The sequence below is a fragment of the Bacillus rossius genome, chromosome 1 (genome assembly GCF_032445375.1).
Source record: "Bacillus rossius redtenbacheri isolate Brsri chromosome 1, Brsri_v3, whole genome shotgun sequence".
Taxonomy (NCBI): Eukaryota; Metazoa; Arthropoda; class Insecta; order Phasmatodea; family Bacillidae; genus Bacillus; species Bacillus rossius.
Window position 1 is genome coordinate 271,099,301 of NC_086330.1, and position 21,880 is coordinate 271,121,180.

The window sequence follows — 21,880 nt, forward strand, 5'->3', positions numbered from 1 at the left end:
TATGGTAAGATTCCTCCTTATTGAGACTCAACAGTTTAGATTCCATTTAAAATCAGTAGAAGCAAAGGCAAAGCACATGCCCATCCCTAATAAAAAGGCACAATTGTAACTAAACTGTATAATGACCATGTGTTTGCAGGGACTGTACACAATAGTGTTATGAGTCACTCTACAATACATGAATTCAGTTTTAAACATGTTTTGCATAAATAGCAAATTGCATTTTCTGTAAGTATGTAGTTTTATTTTGACTTCTTTCAAAGTCGGCAGCTAACACCGATTTTTATTAACTTAGAATCAGCTCTGGTCTCAGATTGATTATCCTTTTAATTCTTATAATTACAATTATAAAAAATATTATGGACACAGTATTACATAAACTGTTGTAGTCAACCACTGCTGAACTTAAATTCTAAAAACCCTAACTTCAGTGCTAATTAATCTGACTTATTCTGCATCATAGATCCAGAAATTGGCAAATTCACTGCACTTATTTCTTGATGTTCTGGACCTCACCCACAAGAACTTGCAAAAGCTGATTCAATCTTTTAACTTGCAATGTAATATTGTTATATTTAGGTTTTGCAGTCATACAACACAACATACTTTTTAAAACTCAGGTTATGGCACACGTGTGAATAAAAGAAAATACTTAAACTATTACCATAGATTACCTAAACTTCTTCATATGTGCACTTCCATCTAATAATATAAATATGGCATAGAGTAACTTTCTTATAGTTTCAGTTTACAAAATGGCATCATTTCTAGTTTAGTTACTAACATAGCCACTAGAGTTACACTTTTCATTTAGTTTTTCAAAAATTTTGCGCTGTATGATAAATACATACATCTTTGGAGAAACTGTTTGTTTACTTGGTGGCTATGAAAACGTAATTATTTATTTTGAACTTTGGTAGTAAAATTTGTACTAACCGTATTTCATATTGAAAGTACTGAATAACATTGGAAAACATACTTCATTTTCTGGGACTGTGAAAGTACTTCGCATAAACGAGAATTTCATACTAAGCGGATTCGTATCAATGAAGATTGACTGGAGACTTTTTTTAATAACGTAGATATTATTTCTGAAAATGTTTTATCTTTGACAATAAATTGGCACATTTCTGAAGATAAAAAATTCATTTTGTATCATATTTAACTTTTCTTATTTCATTCAAGAAACAATAATACCCTTGTCATTTAAACAATTGTTAGACAATTTTAAATAAAGACCTGGAAAGGCTGGAAATAGTTTGTATTTGTAGACATCCTGTACTGTCACTTGTCCAAGTATCGTGTTCAGCCTACAACACGAGCATGATAAAATTACCTGCACTTTTTTTTCCGTGTAAAATTATTTTTAGTTTGTGTGAATGGATTTGGACCAAATTTCCCTAAAAAATTTATGATCATATGAATTTTCTTTTTTGGGTTGTATTGCATTTGAGTACTGTAGGTAACTTATAGCATAGCCTTATGTACTGTATGATTTAAATTTTTAGTCTTCTTTTTTTTCTTGCTGGTTTTAGTGATTTATATTAGATTAAGTTTTTACTGTAATAAATAGGGTAGAAAATTGTTAGAAAGATGAGTCTGCCTGTGTTTTACATCAGATTATTTTCGGCTTGATAAGCTACATGTAATGCGAGGCTTCTAAGGGGCAGTCATTTCAGAGTATGTGATTGAGTGCCATCTTTTCCTCGCAACATGACTTAACCACTCAGGCAGGAAGCACATTAATGAGTAATGATGCATTTTCTGTGCAACAAATGTTGAGTGTGACATCCCGCAAGTTTAAATTCAATGATGATTTTTACAGTAATATAGTTGTAGCCTAAAGATGCCATGTTGTAATCAATTATTTTTAGGTCAGAAAAAATTCTCTCTCTTTTCTTTCTTTTTTCTTTCTTTCTTTCTTTAAGATTCGCCCTCAGCAGAGAGTATGCATGAATATTTTTTCTTAGACTGCAAAAGCATGACAATTGATAATATTTGTATAGGTGTAATCATCCATTGTAATTAAATTAACTGTGAACCTTCAGTGATTATTTATTGCAGCTGTAACCACTCACCACCTCCGGCTAGCTCAAAATTAGGTGATGAGTGGAACATAAAGAACATAACGAAGAAATTCTAACTCAATGTTCGATGTATTACCTGTTTTTTTTTTATTCATGTAAAAATCACACCATATTCCGTACAACAGAAAACACAAAAAAAAAAAAGCTAACTGTACATTTAAAAAAATCATACACGGAGCCATCGCCCGACCACGGCCTGCTCGGCCCGGTGCCCGAACAAAGACCGCTCGACCCGTTGTTCAGACAATGACTGACTTTTACAGCATTCCTTCCCTTTTTGCGGGCAGTAACCTGGGCTCGCTGACGTAATTTTCAGCTAATCACAGCGCATGGCAACAAAAATTTCCACGAAATTCTTACTTCTGTTCCCACGACGCAGCGATTTTGTCTCTCACATTCCCGTGACCGTGACTCACACGCCTAGCGTGTGAAACAAAGCCTTAGTCGTGGAAATAATGAAGGAAAATTACGTCAGCATGCCTTCCCACACAAAGAAGCCACCAAAAAAAATTACTTGAAAAATAAACTTATGAATTTTAAAATAAAAACAATGAACCCGGAGAATTTCGTTCACAATAACTTCTGAAAGGAAAATACTTTACATCATATGAGGAAGACTAATCTGGGTTGTTACACAGCCAATTATTGTTAATTTCAAGCATTCCATAGAACGTTGTATGCACACTGACTTAACGAGGTGTAATTTTTAATAATAAATTATATTTAATCACTTTGGTGTAGAAAATTTCATTCAATAGGCATCTTTTTGTATCCAGATATCTTTCTTAAAGGCGTTGAAGGGGTCATAATTTTGGCAGATTGTAAGAACGTGGTTTGTTATAACAAAACTATTGCTAAATAATAATTTATATTCCGAAAATTCATGCTTCATTCATTCATTCATTCATGCATTCATTAATTCATTGGTGGTGAAGAGCTACTGTAGTTGAGAAGTCACTACCCATGTAGGGGATCTGGGTTAGACTCCCAGCAGGGTGAAATAAGATTTTTGGAAAGTGGGAAATGTAGTTCACTTTACCGTGAGCCAATGGGTTTTACTGGGATACTCCCATTTTCATTGCCCATTTGGATTCTATTCTGTCAATGTTTCATTCTCATCTCATCATATTTCATTGTCTCTAATCGACCGAGGATGCATGGTCTTTGTAACAACTAGAGTGATCAGCATTTGTATGTTTGTAATGTATGATTAAATTTTCATACAATTTTGTAGGTAGCTAGGTATGGCCAATAGAATTTTTCAGTCCATAATGAGCTAACCGGACAAAAGGTTTTTTGGTACATTTATTAACTACACGTGAAGCAATGAAAATCAAATGCTGTACCTTAATTTCTGGCTTGGAATCTAAAGACGATAACATCCATAGGCATCATGATACTATATGCCTCAAAGTAAACTAAGAAAAATAAAGGAAAATTAAATGTAACAATCATATCTACAACTTCTGTAAAAATGTATTTTTTGCGTAAACTTTTAAAATGTTGACACAATTATGTACATGGTATATTTAGTTGTTAGGTTGTAATTTACATTGCAGATACTAGTTATTATTAATTCAGACTGTTTTCTTGTTTTGTTCTGATACTAACTTGTCATCTTCCTTCAGTTCCCAGTCAAAGGGTGAGTGAAGTAGGTGGTCTTTCATGCTGCCCCACTCCATGGCAGTTGGGCCGGCTGCTGTCGAAGAGGCTCCTCTGACAGGGTAGGGCCTCTCGGCGGCCCTGGTGTGGGCGCAGCTGGTGCGGTCCATCGGGGAAGGGTGGCCAGTCGTGCACCAAGGGCTTTTCAACGCTCCACTTTACACACATCCCCACCCCCCTTTATTAGGGTAGGCCATAAGGTCGGGCAGTGCAGGTATAAGGAGGAGGAGTGTAGAAGGGCTACTTGTGGCTGCCGATGCCTGGTCGACCAACCCATCCTCAAGCGTGACTGTTTTCTTAGCTCACCAGTTTACCGGGGTACTTTCCGGTCCAGATTCCCTATTGAACAGACGTAGGTGTGAAGTTATTGACAGGGGTGTTTATTGCAATATGATAAACCACACCTGCCCCTTAGCTGGCTCTAGAAGTACGCTCTATAGTACCCAAACTGCCCTAGCGCTCAACCGTGGTGGCATCAGCATCTGGACAGTTGGAGGGGCACAAAGCGGCTGCTGGCGGAGGCGGCATGGGCAGCAAGAATTCGAGAGGCTCAGTAGGGCTCATGGCCCTAAGACAACTGCTGGTGACTACTTGGTCACGGCCTTTTATACCGTCCTGAGCTGAGTGGGATGTAGGTCATGTAGCAGCGAAGGAGAGATGAAGGGCTTTGGCGATGGTCGGCACACCTTGGCTCTGCTTAGCTTAGCAAACCCCTCTTTCCAAGACTCTGAAGGAGTGGCGAACTTGAGGTTGAGCAGGAGGTGGCCAGCCTGCAGGCGCACGTAGGATATTACGGGGGGGGGGGGGGGGGGGGGGGGGGTGATTCAGTGCCCTTAGATTGAGGTGCATGCATGCGACGAAAGTAATTAGATACTAACTTTTACCAGTATTTATCTATACTTAAAACAGAGCATTACAAGGTCACAGTTTGAGGCAAACTACTTGTTATCTCAGTGTTCATAAGGTGGTGTTTCATGTTGCTGCATTGTGTGTGACTGTGTAGTGTTAGATGATTTGGGAGAGCTATGTCTGTGGCAGGCTGAACTACCCGGTGAAGAGGCTGAAGCAGTCCGAATCGAGCAAGTCTCCAACGGGCAAGCGTCGCCCCAGTGCCAGCAGCGACCTGTACACGCCCGGTCACGCTGCGGTCTCGCCCGCGTCCATGCTGACTGTCGTGAAGCAGGAGGTGACGGTGAAGCAAGAGCCCGGCTGCATGGTGAGTATCCTGTAGCCCATAGAAAGTAGCTCCGTGTCACCAGGTTCCCTGAAGACCAGGGAGAGCCTGCAGAGTCAGGTAAGGAGACATGGAACCTCTGCTTCGCCCACGTTGTTGGACTTTGTTTTTATTTGCTCGTTTCAAATCTTTATAGAAAAAATATATATTTAAAAAAAGGGATGAACCTCAATTTTCCCCCTCTCCCCCTCCTTTTCATATAGAAGTTTGATACCATATAGGTAGAGACCTGAAATTGGCGGTGTTATTTTTGGCCAAAAGCGGTATTATTTTTGCCAAAAAGCGGTGTTATTTTTTTATCTGTATAATTAAATTAAATAGTTTTAACTGTATAGGCTTAATATTTGTTACGTAATTAATTTTCTTTGGCATAGCTTATAATTATCCTAATTTAAACACACTCTTTACATTTGCTTAAACCAAAAATAAATAACAATGAAAACATTAAATTTCCCGTTGTACATAAAAATTGCTCACCACTGACTGTGAAACTTCCATACAGAAATTTTTTAGTCACTTGGTTGCTTAATGCATTGTTCAGTACATAACATAAGAAATTAAAGAACTGTTCATCATATGTAGAACCACAAAAACATTTCATTTCACTATTGAACACTATGTGTTAATAATTTCCTTGTAAAAATTTTACACACACATTAGCTTAACATAACTGTTGCATAAAATTCTTTAAAAAATATATATATATATAAATATCAATCATCAAAGGAGAGCATTGTAAACACTTCAATATTCTCTTCTTTTAAGTTCTGCCGTCTATCTGAAACAACAATATTGTAGTGACTCAACAACCTCTCACTCTCAACATTATTTGTAGGCATCCATATTGATTTAAGCACAGCTGAAGCAAACTGTTGACAGTCAGTTGTCAGTGCAGTGAGAATTTTCACTACATCAACAACTTCACCAGCTCTGCACAGTGACTCTGCTGCATCTTTTAGAGACTGGTACCCTTTAAAAAGGTCAACACTGTCTATCATCTTCAGGTCAGCAATGGATTTTAGTTGTGTAACTATGTTTTCAGTTTTGTTAATCAGAATGTTCTTAGGGTTGAAAAGCTGGTTCAATGACCTGTAAACATGTGCACAAGGATCACTGTTCATGAGTGTCTGTAGTTTGTTCATGCACAGTGTTGTGGCTTTTTGGCAGTTGTGCTTCACATGTGCAATGTCAGTGGTGTTCAAATTTTTTTCCAGATCCCCATACAGAGTATGTGATGTAGGGTACTTAGACCCTTCAAGTTTCGTTAGCAGATCCATTATTTCAGAAGCATGCTGCTGTACAAAAATACACTGTGCTAAAATTACGGATACTTCTTTGTCTGAAAGCATGATCAGATACTTAATTCCTGCATTGTTAGTTTCCTGAAAGTCACTATTTCTGAAAAAGTTAATGATTTCCAAAAAATATTCAGCCAGGTAGAACACTGCATGAAACCATGAATTCCAACGAGTATTGACTGGCATTGGAAACAATTTATCTGGTTTCACAGTTTCTTCTCGCAAATATTGCAAATATTGGTGTTTCCTCTTGCGAGTGTTTAAAAAGGCAGACTTTACCTTCACTACGACATTGTTTACCTCAACAAGTTCACATGACAACACATTTCCTACTAGGGCAACTTTGTGGGCCCAGCACTGAATATGGAGTACGTGATCTCCATACAGAACTTGCAAGCTGTTGACACACTTTGTCATGTAGCGAGCTGAGTCTGTAACCAAACCTCTGATGTTCTTGTATGAAATTGCATACTTATTTACACATTCTGAAATAACTTGTGCACATGTGGTCGCATCCGCTTTTGCAAGAAAATTAACTGAAGCTACTACTACCTGAGGTTCGCCTACTGGTTCTTGGAGCACTAGAAAGAGTACCACAAAAACACATCTTCCCTGACTATCTGTAGTCTCATCCGAATAGATAAAAATTAGTTTATCTTTAACAATTTCCATCACGTTTTCAAAGTGGTATTCAGCAAGTTTAGGAACATACTTTTCCCTCAGTGTTTTGACACAAGGCATGTCTCCAGAACCTGCCACAAATTCATTTAACCATGCCCTTATGTTAGGATCATCCAATTTTTGAAGAGGTATGTTAGCTTTAGCGAAGGCCTCTGTTGTCCTCAGTGCCAAATGTTCGACGTCTGCTTTTTTACGTTTAGCACTACCAAAGCACTCTGCAACAGAGCTCTGAATTTTTTTATCAGCACACCCATCATCATATTTTTTTCTTTTAGTTATGTGTTTTTCGCTCTTAGTGTGCTTTATCACGGTGTCTTTTCTCTCAAATGCGACTTTACAATTACAAAATTTGCACATTAACGTCGCCGTATCGGGTGCATATAGCCCGTCGCTTTTGAAATCGTCGGCACGTTGCCGCGCACTTGCAGCATTTTTCGGCATATTGTTACACAAACTCAAGTTATTGTATTTTAATGTTCCCATGCAGCAATAAAATACGATACATTAAACGAAAGAAGTGGCAATGTATGGTTGTACGGTGTTTATCTTATACTTCAGCTGGAATCGCGTTACAAACTCATAGCATTGATCCTTACGGCAGACGTGCGCATGACTGCCAGTGCCGGTTGTTTGTGAAATAAAAGCTGATTCTTCCCAGCATGCAATCTTTTGTGGTGTCACAAATCTTTTATTCCATAACTGCGTTGTGTGAGAACAAGATTTTAATTCGTTTATTTCGTAATTCTATTTCATGGCAAAATTAAATCACGAAGTCATTATTGTGCAATAGTTTTATTAATATAATCGTAAAAAAAAAAATTCATGTATGGACCTGGATCGGGAAATACGGTCCAAATGACATTTTCGTACGGACATTTCTTGCTGAAGGGTTGGCCAAGCTGGTTCCGCTTGCTCACAACTTGCTGCCTCCTTCCAGCCATTACATCAACAGTATCGCTCATGTATGACGTGGAGTTGTGGTTGCGTACATTATGTTTATTTTGTGTTGTGGTCACATCTTAGCAGCAATATATTTTGTTCTTCCATACATACATGTAAAGTATGTGATTTTCGAAACTTAAACAGTGGCAGGCTACCGCTAAGGTTGGTTAGTTTTAGTTCTGACAATGGCGATGCCGGCGAACTCAAGATGAAACCAAGTTTGTTACCGTACATTTCTTAAAATTTCGCGTGTATACAGAAAACTAGACGAAATCGTATTATTTCGCGAAAATCAATGAAATTCACGTTATTTTTCGTGTTATCGCGATCGCGAAAATTTCAGGTCTCTACATATAGGTTCTTCAATTCAGCACAGAAGAATCCCAGATTATCTATTTTGCCACGTTATCGAATGCCAGATAAGTTTGAGCAGGTTTTCCAAATCAAATTAATATACAGTACAGTAATTCCTTGATTAACAAACTCTTGTTTAATGACATTAGTAATAACTGACACTATATTTTGTTGCCTTTGATTTGGTATTAAACGGCTACCAAACCTGTTACTGTGGACATTTCTGCGTCACAACTCAAGAACGGGCATGGTTGGTACTTCTTGAATGGCCTGTATATACACTTGTATCAAAGCGCTGCATTGCTTACATATATAATTATTGCATGTTGCATGTATGATAATGGCTATCGACACAACTATTTTAAAGAGAGTCCTGTAAAAAAGGAAGGTAGAACATGGCGCTAATATTTACGATGTGCATGACAAAAGAAAACAACTAACGGACCCTTCCACCACCATGTGCATCCCATTATGAAGAGTGAATCTGTGCAGGTTGTTCACCAACTCGCCAGACGGTGATGTATATACTAGCCATTCTATTCCAAATAGTTTTGTATCGAGCCATTAGTCCCTGATTGTACAGGCTCTGTGAGTTCGCTGTGATTTTACCCCAAATAAACAGATTTAAGTTCTTATAGTTTGTTGCATTCAGAGAAATCTTATTATGTACTCATTTAATTCTACGAGCTGATTGTTTGTCATAATTAGGCTTAAAATATATTTTGTGTGACAATGGCTACTCAACAGGCTGGCCCTGCTTCCCCTCCTTTAAAGGCATGTGAGGGTAACATCCTCTTGTCACACATGCTCTTTCACTTCCTCGTGTTATTTTTTTGCTCACCCTCATTATTGACAAGGTCACCGGACTGTTGACAACCTTCACACTTGCTGACAAGGTTCTGATTTTTTGTCTGTGCTGCAACATGTCATCCCGCTGCGCTGCCCGGCAAATCACGAGTCGACAGCAAAGTTCTTAATTGCATGTTGATAAGATTTTCTACCAGTCATTGCATCCTGGATTGTATTTCTTAAATGTTAAATATGTAATCAGAATTTGACTATGTATTGCTAGATAATCAAATAATAATCATAGTAATTTTTTGGAAGGTGTAGGAACATATCCTGGGACATTAACATTGTTCCTTGTGGGAAAACGTGGTTTTATTAACAGACAATTTCTAGGAACGTAACCTGTTCTGTTAATCAAGGACTTGCTGTACAATGATATTTAAGGCAAAACTGAGCTAACTATTAATGCAGGCAGTGCAGTTGTGCAATTCCGTGTTCGAGGTCAACCAACTCCTGATTCCATACAAAAAACAAGATGCAAATGGTTCTTATCTATACCTGGTTACAGAATTCGCCGGATTTAAAAGTAATTTGTTAGGATCAAAGCACAATCTTTTTTTTATTTTACATGCAAATAGAACTTAAATAAAATGCATCCAAAGAGTGAACACTGTTTTGTACTGGGGAAATGGACAACCACATGAATAGTAAATCCGCGACATCAGAAAACCTGTTTGCATGTAGGTCTAACCAGAGTATCAGTTCTTTGTCCTCTGAATAATTTCAGTTGTATAATTTTGGAGGCTCACAAGTTGTTTATTGCGAAACTAGCTGCAGTACCCGTCGTTGCCCGGGCTGAACCCAGGGTGAAGGGGACTTTTTTCGAAATCAGATGTAGACAGTAATTGTCTTTTTTATTTGAATGTCAAGTGTGGCAAATAATTTATATCTCTTGACAGTACCAGGCAGATGTTCTGCCAGTTTATAGTTATATACCTCTATATATCTAAAAATGGATGGTCTAGTCTATAAAGCACTAAAGAAAAAAATTAAAAATGAAAGTTTACTGATATTGAAAAGATTCCACTATCTAACTAATTCTCGGCATGCTTTGAAATGTCTCACTCAACTTTGTTTTGTAATTTGTTGAAGTGAAAACTTCTTTAGCTGCATTGAGTGATTTTTGGTAGGGGCAAAACTTATGGGTTCGCGTCACCGACATGCTAATGACGTGTTGCGCCAGATTGGCGACACGCAGCAGCTTGTGTATATGTATACGCATATATACACTAATACATTGTATATATTCGACTCTATCATTTGCGTGTTAAGACTCTTTTTGGATGGTTAAAATTTTGTGAGTTCGCATCATCGACATGCTGTAGTAGCAGTAAGTGAAGTTAAAATGACAATATGAAAAGTTTAATTTGTGTATACTGTGCATTGCCCAGTGAACACATGACCTAGGTCTGACATTACTGGTAAGTCATAGCTAGAGATGGGGAAAAAATGGTGTAACGATTTTTCCGCGAAAAAACGTGAAAAAAGATTTTTATAACTATAAAATGCGAAATTCTGAAAATCTCCGGAAAAAAAAGTTAAAATATGAATTATTAGCGACTTTATAAAAGATTATGTGTGCTATGTCAAAAAATACGATGTTCACACATTAGGTTGGAAATACCACTTATTTTAAAACACCTTAGCTGTCTTTTAGTGTCTTCCATTTGCCAGAAACATTATGCCTATCAATTCAGAAAATTACCCATTGCAGTACTTATTCAGCCGGCAGCCTCCATATTTACACACAGCAGTCCTTACTCCTTCCCCTTCGCTTCACAATAGAATACAACATAATTTTTCCGTTGATTAAATTTTTCATTGCTTTACTCCGCTGCTTAATTAGTTCTTTTCGAATACCTGGTACCGAAAAAATGTTATATAATGTTTTTGTAAACATTTATTATGCCATCCCGAATTCTGAACTCTATATTCGTTTGTTTTCGTTGACGCCAGATACCAATTTTTCGTTAGCAAAACAACGCATGACATGTGTTATCTTTCGGGATACCTAGTTAATTTGCTGTGTTCATTAATATTCTATACTTTTGCAAAAGTTTACACGGGCAGGCAGTATAAGTAAAACAAGAATCCATGTAGGTTTAGACTTATTTACTGCTAGGCCCAATATAGCGATGCCAAAATTTAAAGCATCTTGCTTATCGCGGGCAACGGAATTTAAATCGGAAGGGCTGTACGTTTCCAACAACATTTTGTTCTGCAAATGGTGCAGTTGCCGAGTTGATTACGAGAGAAGGGACACTGTTGTCAAACATGTTGCTAGTAAGCATCATATGAAAGTGAGGTTAGGTTCCGAGGGCACAAGTAGTGGCAGCAAACATCTTGCAACACTTGAAGAAGTCGCAAAATTCAGAAAAGTACGAGAGGACAGAGAGACATTTATTTTGGATACAACCGAGGCTTTTATATCTGCCAACATACCACTCCAGAAATTAGACAACACCCAATTACGTGGTTGCATTAATAAAAATGTATAGGGTGGAGGAGATCTTCCTACAGCCAGTTCCCTTAGGAGAATATATGTTCCAAAATTGGGGGAGAAAGTGGAAGCACAGTTAAAAGATGAATTTGAAGGGGTCAATATATGTGTGCTATGTGCTGAAACTACGTAAGGAGGGGCATGTGTTTTCAACAACCTTTTCAAAAAATTATAACCTGCTAGTAGCCAAAACACAAAGTTAGTGGCATCCATTGTTCTTGATGCAGCAAACCATGCAACATGTTCTAAAGCAGTTCTGGACACATTGAACAAGTACAACATTGATTACAATTCAGTGAAAGCCATAGTAAGTGATTCTGCTCCTTACATGAACAAGTGTTTCGCCACACTGAGTGGATTGTTGGTAGAAGCTGTTTATGTGCAGTGTTGGACACGTAAGTTGCATTTAGAAGGCAACACCTTCCAAAGTACACTGCCGCTTCTTAACAAGGCAGTATCTAAGGTTAAGAAGGCATTTCTTAACAGCAGAAGGAGAAGAAACCTCTACTTGGTATTCTTGTCAGAAAAATATGGAACATCCAGTGGCAAAGTCAGGGCTTTTCATGAACCAGTTTTGACAAGATGGAATTCTTGGTTCCGTTCTGTCACTTACCTTTCTGAGTACTTTGATAGCATAGTGGAATATTTTGAAAACATTGATGGCAGCTTGGAATCGGAGAACAGTGGCATAAGCTGGTTAAAGGACTGCACTGCTGCAGAGGTGGTTCAAATAAAAATTGAAGCTGAATTTGTTCAGTCCACTGCAGACAACTGTCTGAACTAATCACATTCCTGGAGGGTTCTGCTTACACAACATCACACATATTGACCTGTAAACTTGATGATTTGGTGAGCAAAATGCAGCTGTTTAGTGTAGGGCAAGTTGAGCAGTTTGGTGAATGTATTGTCCGTTTATTGAAGAATCTTTCACTTAAGCTTAAGGCGGAACAAGTATCCCTTCTGCATACTTGCAAACTTATACGATTTACCCGTTAAATGTACGGAAAATCATGTTATTGTACGATTGTACGGCCATATCAGTTATTTTACTGGTTTTCCGACATTTTTACGTTATTAAAATACGTTTGTAAGATTTTGGTATCGTATCAGCGATGGGATATCAAGGTCAAATAAAATATGTCCGTGTCAATTGTTTCTTCATTGGTTGCTACAAGCCAATCATCACGCAGTTTATGTTGTGGGTTTTTTTTAATTTTTTTTTTTTTTTTTTTTTTTTTTTTGCAGTCTTGGAGTATTTTAGCGCGGAATAAAGTGTTGTGGTTTGAATACGGTTATATAATTATTATTTTTATTTAGCTTGCATTAAACTAAATGCGTAGTGCTACGTAAATAATTATTTAAAGATGCGTGTATTGTAATTGCGTTTGTGGCATCAGTACGATTGTATTGTTTACAATATGAGCGGAAAAACCAAGCAGTACTCGCAGGCATTCAGAGACGTGTATATGCAAGAGTTTCCGTATATTATCAAGTCTGATAAAGGTAATACGTATGCCTTCTGTAAGGTTTGTCGTTGAGATGTAAACATTGCACACGGCAGAAAAAACGACATTAGAAATCATGGCAAAACCACCAAACACAACAATAACATGAAAAGTGGCGAAGGAAATACGAAAATTCAGAATTATTTTGTGAGAACTGAAAGCGTGGACAATGCCGTCATTAGAAGTGAGTGTTTGTTCACGCATTTCATTGTGGAACATAATTTGCCGCTTAGTGTGGCCGACCACGCCGGGCCTTTATTTAGGAAAATGTTTCCTTCATCCGACGTCGCAAAGAAATATAGCTGTGGCAGAACAAAAACATCTGCTATTGTTAAAGAAATGTCTGCAAATGCTACAGAGGATATTGTGACGCATTTGCAAAATGGCCCATTTTGTTTGTCAACCGATGGGAGTAATGATTCCGATTCCAAACTGTATCCAGTGGTGGTTACGTTTTTTGACAAAAAGGTGCAAAAAATGGTCTCGTGCATTCTTTCGTTGCCTAATTTACAAGGCGATGCAACAGGTCGTAATATCTGCAGTTTGATGTTGGCAGAATTGGAACGTCTTAAAGTACCCATAAAAAACATGATATCATTTTCTGCAGACAATGCTGCAGTTATGCTTGGACATAAAAATGGTGTGGCAGCTGTTTTAAAAAATGCTCAGGAGGGACTTATTGTGATGGGATGTTTGTGCCATTTGATTAATTTGGCTGCAGAAAAGGGGTCAAGTTGCTTGCCAGTAAAAATTGACAAAATTTTAACAGACATTTATTATTATCTTGAGAAAAGCAGCAAACGAAAAGAAAGTCTGGCAGAATTTCAAAATCTACACAATAAAGATGCTAAGAAGATTTTGAAACATGTTTGTACCAGGTGGCTGTCATTGGGTAGAAGTCTGACTACATTTGTAGATCAGTGGGAACCTTTGTTGAGTTTCTTCAAGAAAGAAGTCAGTCATCAGAAACCACAGTGTTCGTCACTGACATCTTACAGGATTCCGAAAGAGAGTAACAACTCTGGAGAGAGGGTAGGCATGACTCAGAAACCATCAGGTTCTTCACTCTTGCCCAAAGAGAACTTCACATCAGTAGGTAAGTCAGATGTTCTTTCACCATCGTGTTCTTCCTCACCTTCAAGCATGACAACCAAGCCGTCTGGAACAAAAGAATCTTTTAATTTTGAAAGAAAACAGTCAAGTAAAAGAAAAGCAGACGGTGATCCTAAGGTCTCTTACAAGAAAATGGCTGGTGCAGTCATGTCAGTAAGTGATTCTGACCTTATTTTGAAAAGTAAAAGTCCAAATTTAAGTCGTGAAGAAAATCTGTTTTTATTTCTCTCAATGCCACTGAATAGAGCTTTCTGCTTGTTTTTGTTGCATGTGATACCCTCATTTGAAAAAGTAAACATAATGCTCCAAGCATCAGAACCTCAAATTCACATTTTGCGACACATGCTCTGTGACTTGTTGAAAGAGATATTATCTAAGTTTGTTAAGCCTGCTGCTATCAAGAATGTGGATATTCTTGAAGTTAGCTATCATGCTGTTGAAAATCAGAGGCAAGACTCTGATATGGTTATTGGCTTTCAGACTTCACAAACTGTAAGTGAATTAAAAGCATCTGACAAAAAAGTGTTTTATGAATCTGTGAAAAAGTATTTCATCACTGCATGTGACTATATTGTTAACAAGTTTCCTCTGAAGAACAAAGTTTTGATGAAAGCAAGTGCTGCCAACATTGAGGGCATTGAAAATGTCAGTTTCTCTGATGTTGAATACTTCCTGAAATTGTTTCCTGTAATGTTACCACTTAAAGACAATGAAACAAGGAGCATGGCCATGGATGAACTTCACAAACAGTTCATTTCCCTTCAGCTAGAAGATCTTTCTTGTTTAACACAGAGTGCCAATATTGTGGAAAAATGGGTCAGTGTCTCAAATATGAAAAGCATAACTGGGGAACCGAAATTTGACAGACTATCTAGAGTAATGTTTTCCATACTCACAATCCCTCACAGTAATGCAGAGTGCGAGAGGGTGTTTAGTTTGGTCAAGAAAAACAGGACCCAGTTCAGATCCCAGTTGTCAAATAACTCTCTTGAAAGCATTTCTGTAATTAAATCCAGACAAGTGGGTTTTTGCTATGATCAGAAGTTTTCTGAGAAATTTCTTCAAAAAGCTAAGAAAGCTACTGCAGCATCACTGAAGCATTTTCCTTAAGAAAAAAAAAGCTAGTTCGAAAGTGTTGTAAATAAGTTTGTAGGCCTATATTTAATTACATACCTAGATAAGAACATGAATTGAGTGCAGCTGATGATGGGTGCAATATTGTGTAAACTTCTATATCAGATGTGTGTGAAATATGAAATTCACAATATTACAATGCAGATGTTTAGGTAATTTAATAGCTGTATGTACTTTTTTCTTAGATAGTATAAAATATACGGTATTTGGTTATTTGTTATGTTTAATCGTGGAGTAACCAAATTGCCGTGTTTGGTTTACGCTATGGTAATTAATCATTTAAAATTTCTACTGGATTGGGAATTTCAAAAGTTGGCAAGTATGCTTCTGAAAGCAGCAGCTGTGAAAGCACATACAAAGTTACAGGATTTAAAGAAAAAAAAGATCCAGCAGGAAAATTTTTTTCAAGCACGAGTTCATTACTGAATCTTAGAAAAATAACTCAGCAAACTCCTTCCAATGAAATGTTGCAAAGTTATATGCACAACATTCCTTTCATCAAGCAAATGGAACTGCAGACATTTTGAGAAGGATGCCATGACGAATGTAGTTGTGGATGAGCTGGGAAGGCCATATTGTTCGGACATAGACATGGTAACCCTTATGTGCTCTCTGAAAACAGACCACCCACATTTTGCTTCAGTTTGTTTGAAGGCTTTGTGGCTGCCTACAAGCAATGTGGACAGTGAGAGGTCCTTCTCACATTATTCACTCGTAGTAAGTGACCGGTGCCGCAGGCTGTTACCAGAAAATGCTGAAATTCTGACAATGATTAATTTCAACAAGACCTAAGTGTGTAGCATTAACATGACTAAAGTGTAACCACTTTTATTGTAACAAAACTTTTGTACATACAGCATTCATTTCTTAATTTTTAATTGTTCGTAATCAGAATAATAGAAACGTAAGAGTGCACAAATAAATTTTGTTCTAAATTTGTGATCATCAGTACGGTGCTTTAAACTTTTGAAGAAAATGTCGTAAGTACTGGTAGTAAAAAATTTTCTTTTTTTAAAATATCATTTTAAAATATTGTTACGTTTTACCACGGGTTCGTAAAGGATAGCCCAATTAAAGATTTTATTTCACACACAGTTTTATTGATTGCCACTACTTATGTCACTTACAAAAAATCTTCTAAAATGCCAAATAATTGATTACACTTAAAAAAAGGTCTATTCCCCAGTCACTCGTTCCACACACCTCGCTGGGCCGCACCTCTGGCGCAACTCTCGCCGCAGCACCCCTCGTGGGTCTCCGCCGCGGGACTCCATCGCCACACTCTGCCGCCGCCGACGCACTTCCCCTTCACCGAGGATCCGCTCGACACCTTGCTCGCAACTTCGCTCTGGACTCCGCCGCGCCCGCGACTCTATCGCCCGGAAACTCCGCCGCGGGAAAACTCCTGACTCCACTGAACTCACTCACTCCCTGCCCTGGAACCTTCGTCCAAGGACTTCGCCACTCTGCCGCACCCGCGGCACTATCGCCCCGGAAGCTCCGCCGCGGGAGTACTCCCGACTGAACACTTCGAACTGACTCCTCTGACTCCCGGACGTCCTCGGGCATATATATATAGGCTCCAGCGCAATTCCAGAACTCACGAGAGCGGCCGGGGCCAGTCGCATCACACAGAGCCGTCCCGATGGCAGAAATCTCTCAAAAACACGTGTCGGCGGCTTGGGCAACTCCCAGCTGTCCGGTGTCAGTTACGTGTCAAAGGCAGGGCGCCGCGCGGGGATTGGTGGGAAAGAGGGGGAAAGCGGCAATCCTTGTTATCTTCCAGGCGCGCGCGGCTCATATCATGTTGCGGCAGTCGCCAGCCAGCTCTGCACCTGCATGTGTCCCGGCCTTGCTCTAGTTCGTAACAATATGTTTTCCTATAAAAACACAAAACACCGCAATTGCTGATTATTGAAACGAAATTGGCATAAAAATAACACCGCTTTTTCCCATCACTAGTCATAGCTAGGTAGTGAATTTTTACATAATTTTGATATACAGTAGAACTTGGATAATTCGAACCTCAAGGGACCAGTCAAAAACTTCGAAGTATCCAAAAATTCGAATTAAGGAAGTTCGTAATATAAATAGGGCCAAAACAATAAAAAATCATATTTTCTATTAAAACTCTTTATTGGTTGACATTTTTTGAATAAATACATCGATTAATGCCTAAACGATACATACATATTAAAATGACCTAAAAACTATTGAACTGAAACGTAAAAACAACCTATTGTTTTTGAAAAAAAGATGATATTTTGGCCTGTTTTCTCGAATTAAGGCTCTCGGCCATTACAAAAGATTCTAACTTATTCAAAGAGATGAAGTATGAATCACTTACATTAATTCGGCTCTCAAAAAAACGTCTAAGTTCTTTTATGTGATTCATGGCGTCAGCTGCACTCGGCACCGGTTCTTCTTCTACTCCAGCGATCTCTTCTTCCGAACCTTCCCCGTCATCGTCTTGCTTCTCACTGCCGAGCACCTCTGCGATGATTTCGGTGTCAGTGACGTCACCGCACACCGCAACATCTTCATCGACATTGAGAAAGTCTTCGTACGAGATGGTCGGGTCGGCTCCCACATTCTCCCAGCCGTCGACTGCTGCTGGAATGGCTTCCGCTTCAGTGGCTTCCACAGTTTCGTCCTCGGTTTTAACAAAACCTGCCTTTTTAAAACAGTTTTTGATTGTTTCTGGCTTCACTCTGTCCCACGCTTGCTTACACATTCTGGAAGCTTGCAGAATATCGAGCTTTATTTTCAGGGCGTTTCCATCTCCGGACAGTATGTTTTCTACCAGCAAGGTTCTGTAGAAATGTTTCAAATTTTTTATTATCCCTTGGTCCATTGGCTGGACAACAGATGTCATATTGGCTGGGAAAAAAACCACTTTAACACATTTCAACACTGGTATGGTGTTATGCGCAGTACAGTTGTCGATGAAGAGGACCACCTGACGCTTTTCTTTAATAAACTTCTTGTCCAACTTTATTAGCCACTTTGAAAACAGGTCGCCTGTCATCCAAGCGTTTGAGCTGTTAACGTAATCCACCGGTTTCGACTTGACATTCTTAAAACAACGGGGATTAGCCGATTTTCCAATCATCAACAAGGGCAGCTTTTCTGAGCCGTCCATGTTTGCTCCGACTAAAAGCGTCACTCTTTCTTTGCTTAGTTTTCCACCATGACATTTTTCGCTTTTAAATGCCAATGTTTTGTCCGGTGTGCATTTAAAAAAAAGGCCAGTCTCATCAACATTGAAAATATTGTTTGGGTCTCTATCTTGGATCATCTCTTCTAAATCTCGCTTCCACTGGCCGGCTTCTTGCTGGTTCACTGCCCCACTTTCGCCACAGACTGCTTTGAACGTAATTTTATTACGTTCTTTGAAACCATCCAGCCATCCAGTGCTAGCTTTGAAATTTTGTTTGCCCAATTCTTTAGCGAATTGCTCGGCCTTTACCCTTATTAGGGGACCACTCAACGGAATTTTTTTGTCTCTGGCTTGCTTGAACCACTTAAGAACACAATTGTCGACGTCTGGGTTATCTGGTTCTCGTAGTCGTTTTCGGTCTTTATCAAATTCCTCTGCACTGCTGAGAATTTTATCTCTATTCTTCAAGAAAGTGGATAGAGTGTTGGGTGGAATCCCAAAGTCCTTCACGATTTCCAATTTCTTTTTCACGCCTTTGTCCACTTCCCTAATCGCCGCTACTTTTTCAGCTAGAGTCAAAGTTTTATAAGCACGGGATTTTGTAGACGAGGTCGACGCCATGGTTGCTACTCTCACAGTTCACTCACTAAACGTCACTGTACGTAAAAACTACACGTAATCACACATCAAAAGACAATTTTAAATAAGCTACAGTACACTGTATGTTACAAAACAGACGATACACAGAAATTCGAATTATCCAAAATAAAATTCGAATTATCCACGATTTTTAGCATTGTTTAGATACAAAATACTAGGGACCAAGAGGAAAATTCGAATTAAAGAAGATTTCGAATTAAAGAAGTTCGAATTATCCAGGTTCCACTGTACTGACATCTGTTGCGACTAAAAAATGATGTAATGATATGACTAAAAAAAATGGTGTAAGGATAAATGATAACATACTGATATAATACCAAAATCATTTTCTTACGTACATTTTACATAGAAATTATGTCATATTACACATTTAAAAACAAAGTTTTAAGTATTCACTTATGTCAACAGTCCCCATGGCTGCCTTTTAGTTTTTTAAGTAGGTACAAATATCAGAGCATATCTCTCTCTCTCTCTCTCTCTCTCTCTCTCTCTCTCTCTCTGATTATATACAGGGCTCGATTTTAGCGCCTGTCCGCCTGCCCGGGACAGGCAAAATCTCGTCCGGGCAGGCAAAATAAAAAAGGCAACTGTCCGGTGGACAGGTGCAACTTGTGATGCCGAGGTTATTCGCACGCACTAATGCAGCAGAGGTGATTAATAACATTTATACGACCGCGACCGCAAATAAAACGTCTTTGACAATATATATAAATAAACAATAATGGCTGCTCTTTTGTGACGGACGACTCTGGCTATTGTATACCGCGGGAAAAAAAAGTAGGTTATGTACAAACCGTGGTGAAATCTTCTGAATCATAATTCTTAAAATCTTACGTTCACATCATGATTCACGTAACATAGTCGTATTCGTATGCTAGAGATGAAAAACATCTCACATCGATGATGTTTGTTTTTGTTGCCATGTTTTAATATTAATTTCGTTGCAGTGCAGCCCACAATTACGTAATTTACCGTTGTATACTTTCAAAATATAATTTTTTAAATTTATTGTCTTTATAAATCGCGACGTTACTAATTCCTTGCTCTACTTTAACATAGTTTGTTAACAGAAAAGCGTTTTCGCGTGGTTAACATTTCACGGCGTACTTACACGTCACCTTCTGAAAGTGAGTTTGATCCAGCAACAGCAATAAATCTCTGGTATCATAATGTTCAGAGAAAACGTCGACCCTTTCAGCCTCCTTATCGAAGATGTTCAAGACAGAATCAGCCAAGTAATTCATGCATTGACTCAGACAGTGACTCGTCTGAAAATGATGATTAAATAAGGATGTTAAGTGTGTGATAAAAATAGGTCCAAATATAGCAAAAATCCTTTTTTCTCACTTTTTCAGCGACTTTGAAATTTTTTTTATTTGGGTAAAACAGCGGACAGGCAAATTGGATGGCGGACAGGCAAATTTTCGATTACACCTGTCCGTTGGGCAGGTTAAAATAGACCTTAAAATCTAGCCATGATTATATATATATATATCTATTTATCTCTATCTACATCTACCTATTTATATCTACCTATTTACATATATACTAGCTGCAGTACCCGGCTTTGCCCGGGCTGAACACCGGGTGATATATTGTCCGCGAGTTACAGCAAAATGGATAGCGATATGTCCAGTGTGTTGGACATTAAGAAATGACACATAATTACTGTTTGTGTATCTGTGACCTATGATTTTCTGTTTACCCATGGCGATCGGTTGAAAGGTTTAGAAGTTGATGCGCTACAGCGCCATCTAGCGGCGAGTTACAAAAAAAATTGATGATAAAAACACTTCGATGTGCCAACTTTCATGGCGATCGGTCAAACGGTGTAAGAGTTTATCGACGTCATACATATCAAAATCCAATAATATATATTCTTATATTTCGAAATTTTGGGGCTTTCACTTTTGCGAAAAGTGAATGTTCAGGACCTCGAATGGTTCGGAACACTCCATCTCGAAAGAAATGATATTTGAAAATCCTGAAATTTTTGAGATTTTGGGGCTTTGTCCCCAGAGGGGGAGGGGTTATTTTGAGGACCCTGAATGGCAGGGAAACACTAAAAATCTTAAGAGAATAATTTTTGAAATTTTCTAAATTTTGGGGCTTTGACCCCTGAGAAGGGGGGGGGGGGGGTGATATTGAAGACCCCAAATGGCTCGTAAACACTCCAAACCGAAAGAGAATAGGTTTTCGAAAGTTTGGGAAATATTTTATTATTGGGTCTTTGACTCCTTGTGGGGGGAGGGTAGTTTGAGGACCCCGAATGGCTCGGAAACACTCCAAATAGTAAAAAAGTATACTTAAATTAAGAAAATTTTAATTTTTTCGTAATTTTGGAGTTTTGCCCTCCCCCACCCTTCCACAAAATTGGGTGCGAAGTCGACTTTGGGTAAAAGTTCCACCATGCCCCGGACACTTTAGTTCGTAATGACTTAATTTTAATACAATTTTCTCCAATTTTTCGATATTTTGTGTCTTTCACTTTTGAGAAAAGGGTGGGGGGGGAGGTTCGGGACCTCGAATGTTTCAGAACACTCCATCTCGAATGAATAGATATTTGAAATTCCTAAAATTATCGAAATTTTGGGGCTTTTTCCCAGAGGGGGGCAGGGGGTTCTAGGACCCTTAATGGCTTGAAAACGCTTAAAATCGAAAGAAAAAGATTTTTTAAAAATTTTAAAACTTTTGAAATTTT

At 38.4% G+C, this 21,880-nt stretch overlaps 1 protein-coding gene across 4 annotated transcripts in view; it reads left to right on the forward strand.

Moving 5' to 3' along the window:
• LOC134527596 (mediator of RNA polymerase II transcription subunit 13) overlaps nt 1-21,880 on the forward strand; it is a 265,928-nt gene that overhangs the window by 160,548 nt on the left and 83,500 nt on the right. For all 4 annotated transcript variants that reach the window (XM_063360415.1, XM_063360416.1, XM_063360417.1 and 1 more), the window contains one exon: nt 4,788-4,965. In XM_063360415.1, coding sequence (XP_063216485.1) covers nt 4,788-4,965 — 178 coding nt within the window. The remainder of the gene's footprint in view (nt 1-4,787; nt 4,966-21,880) is intronic.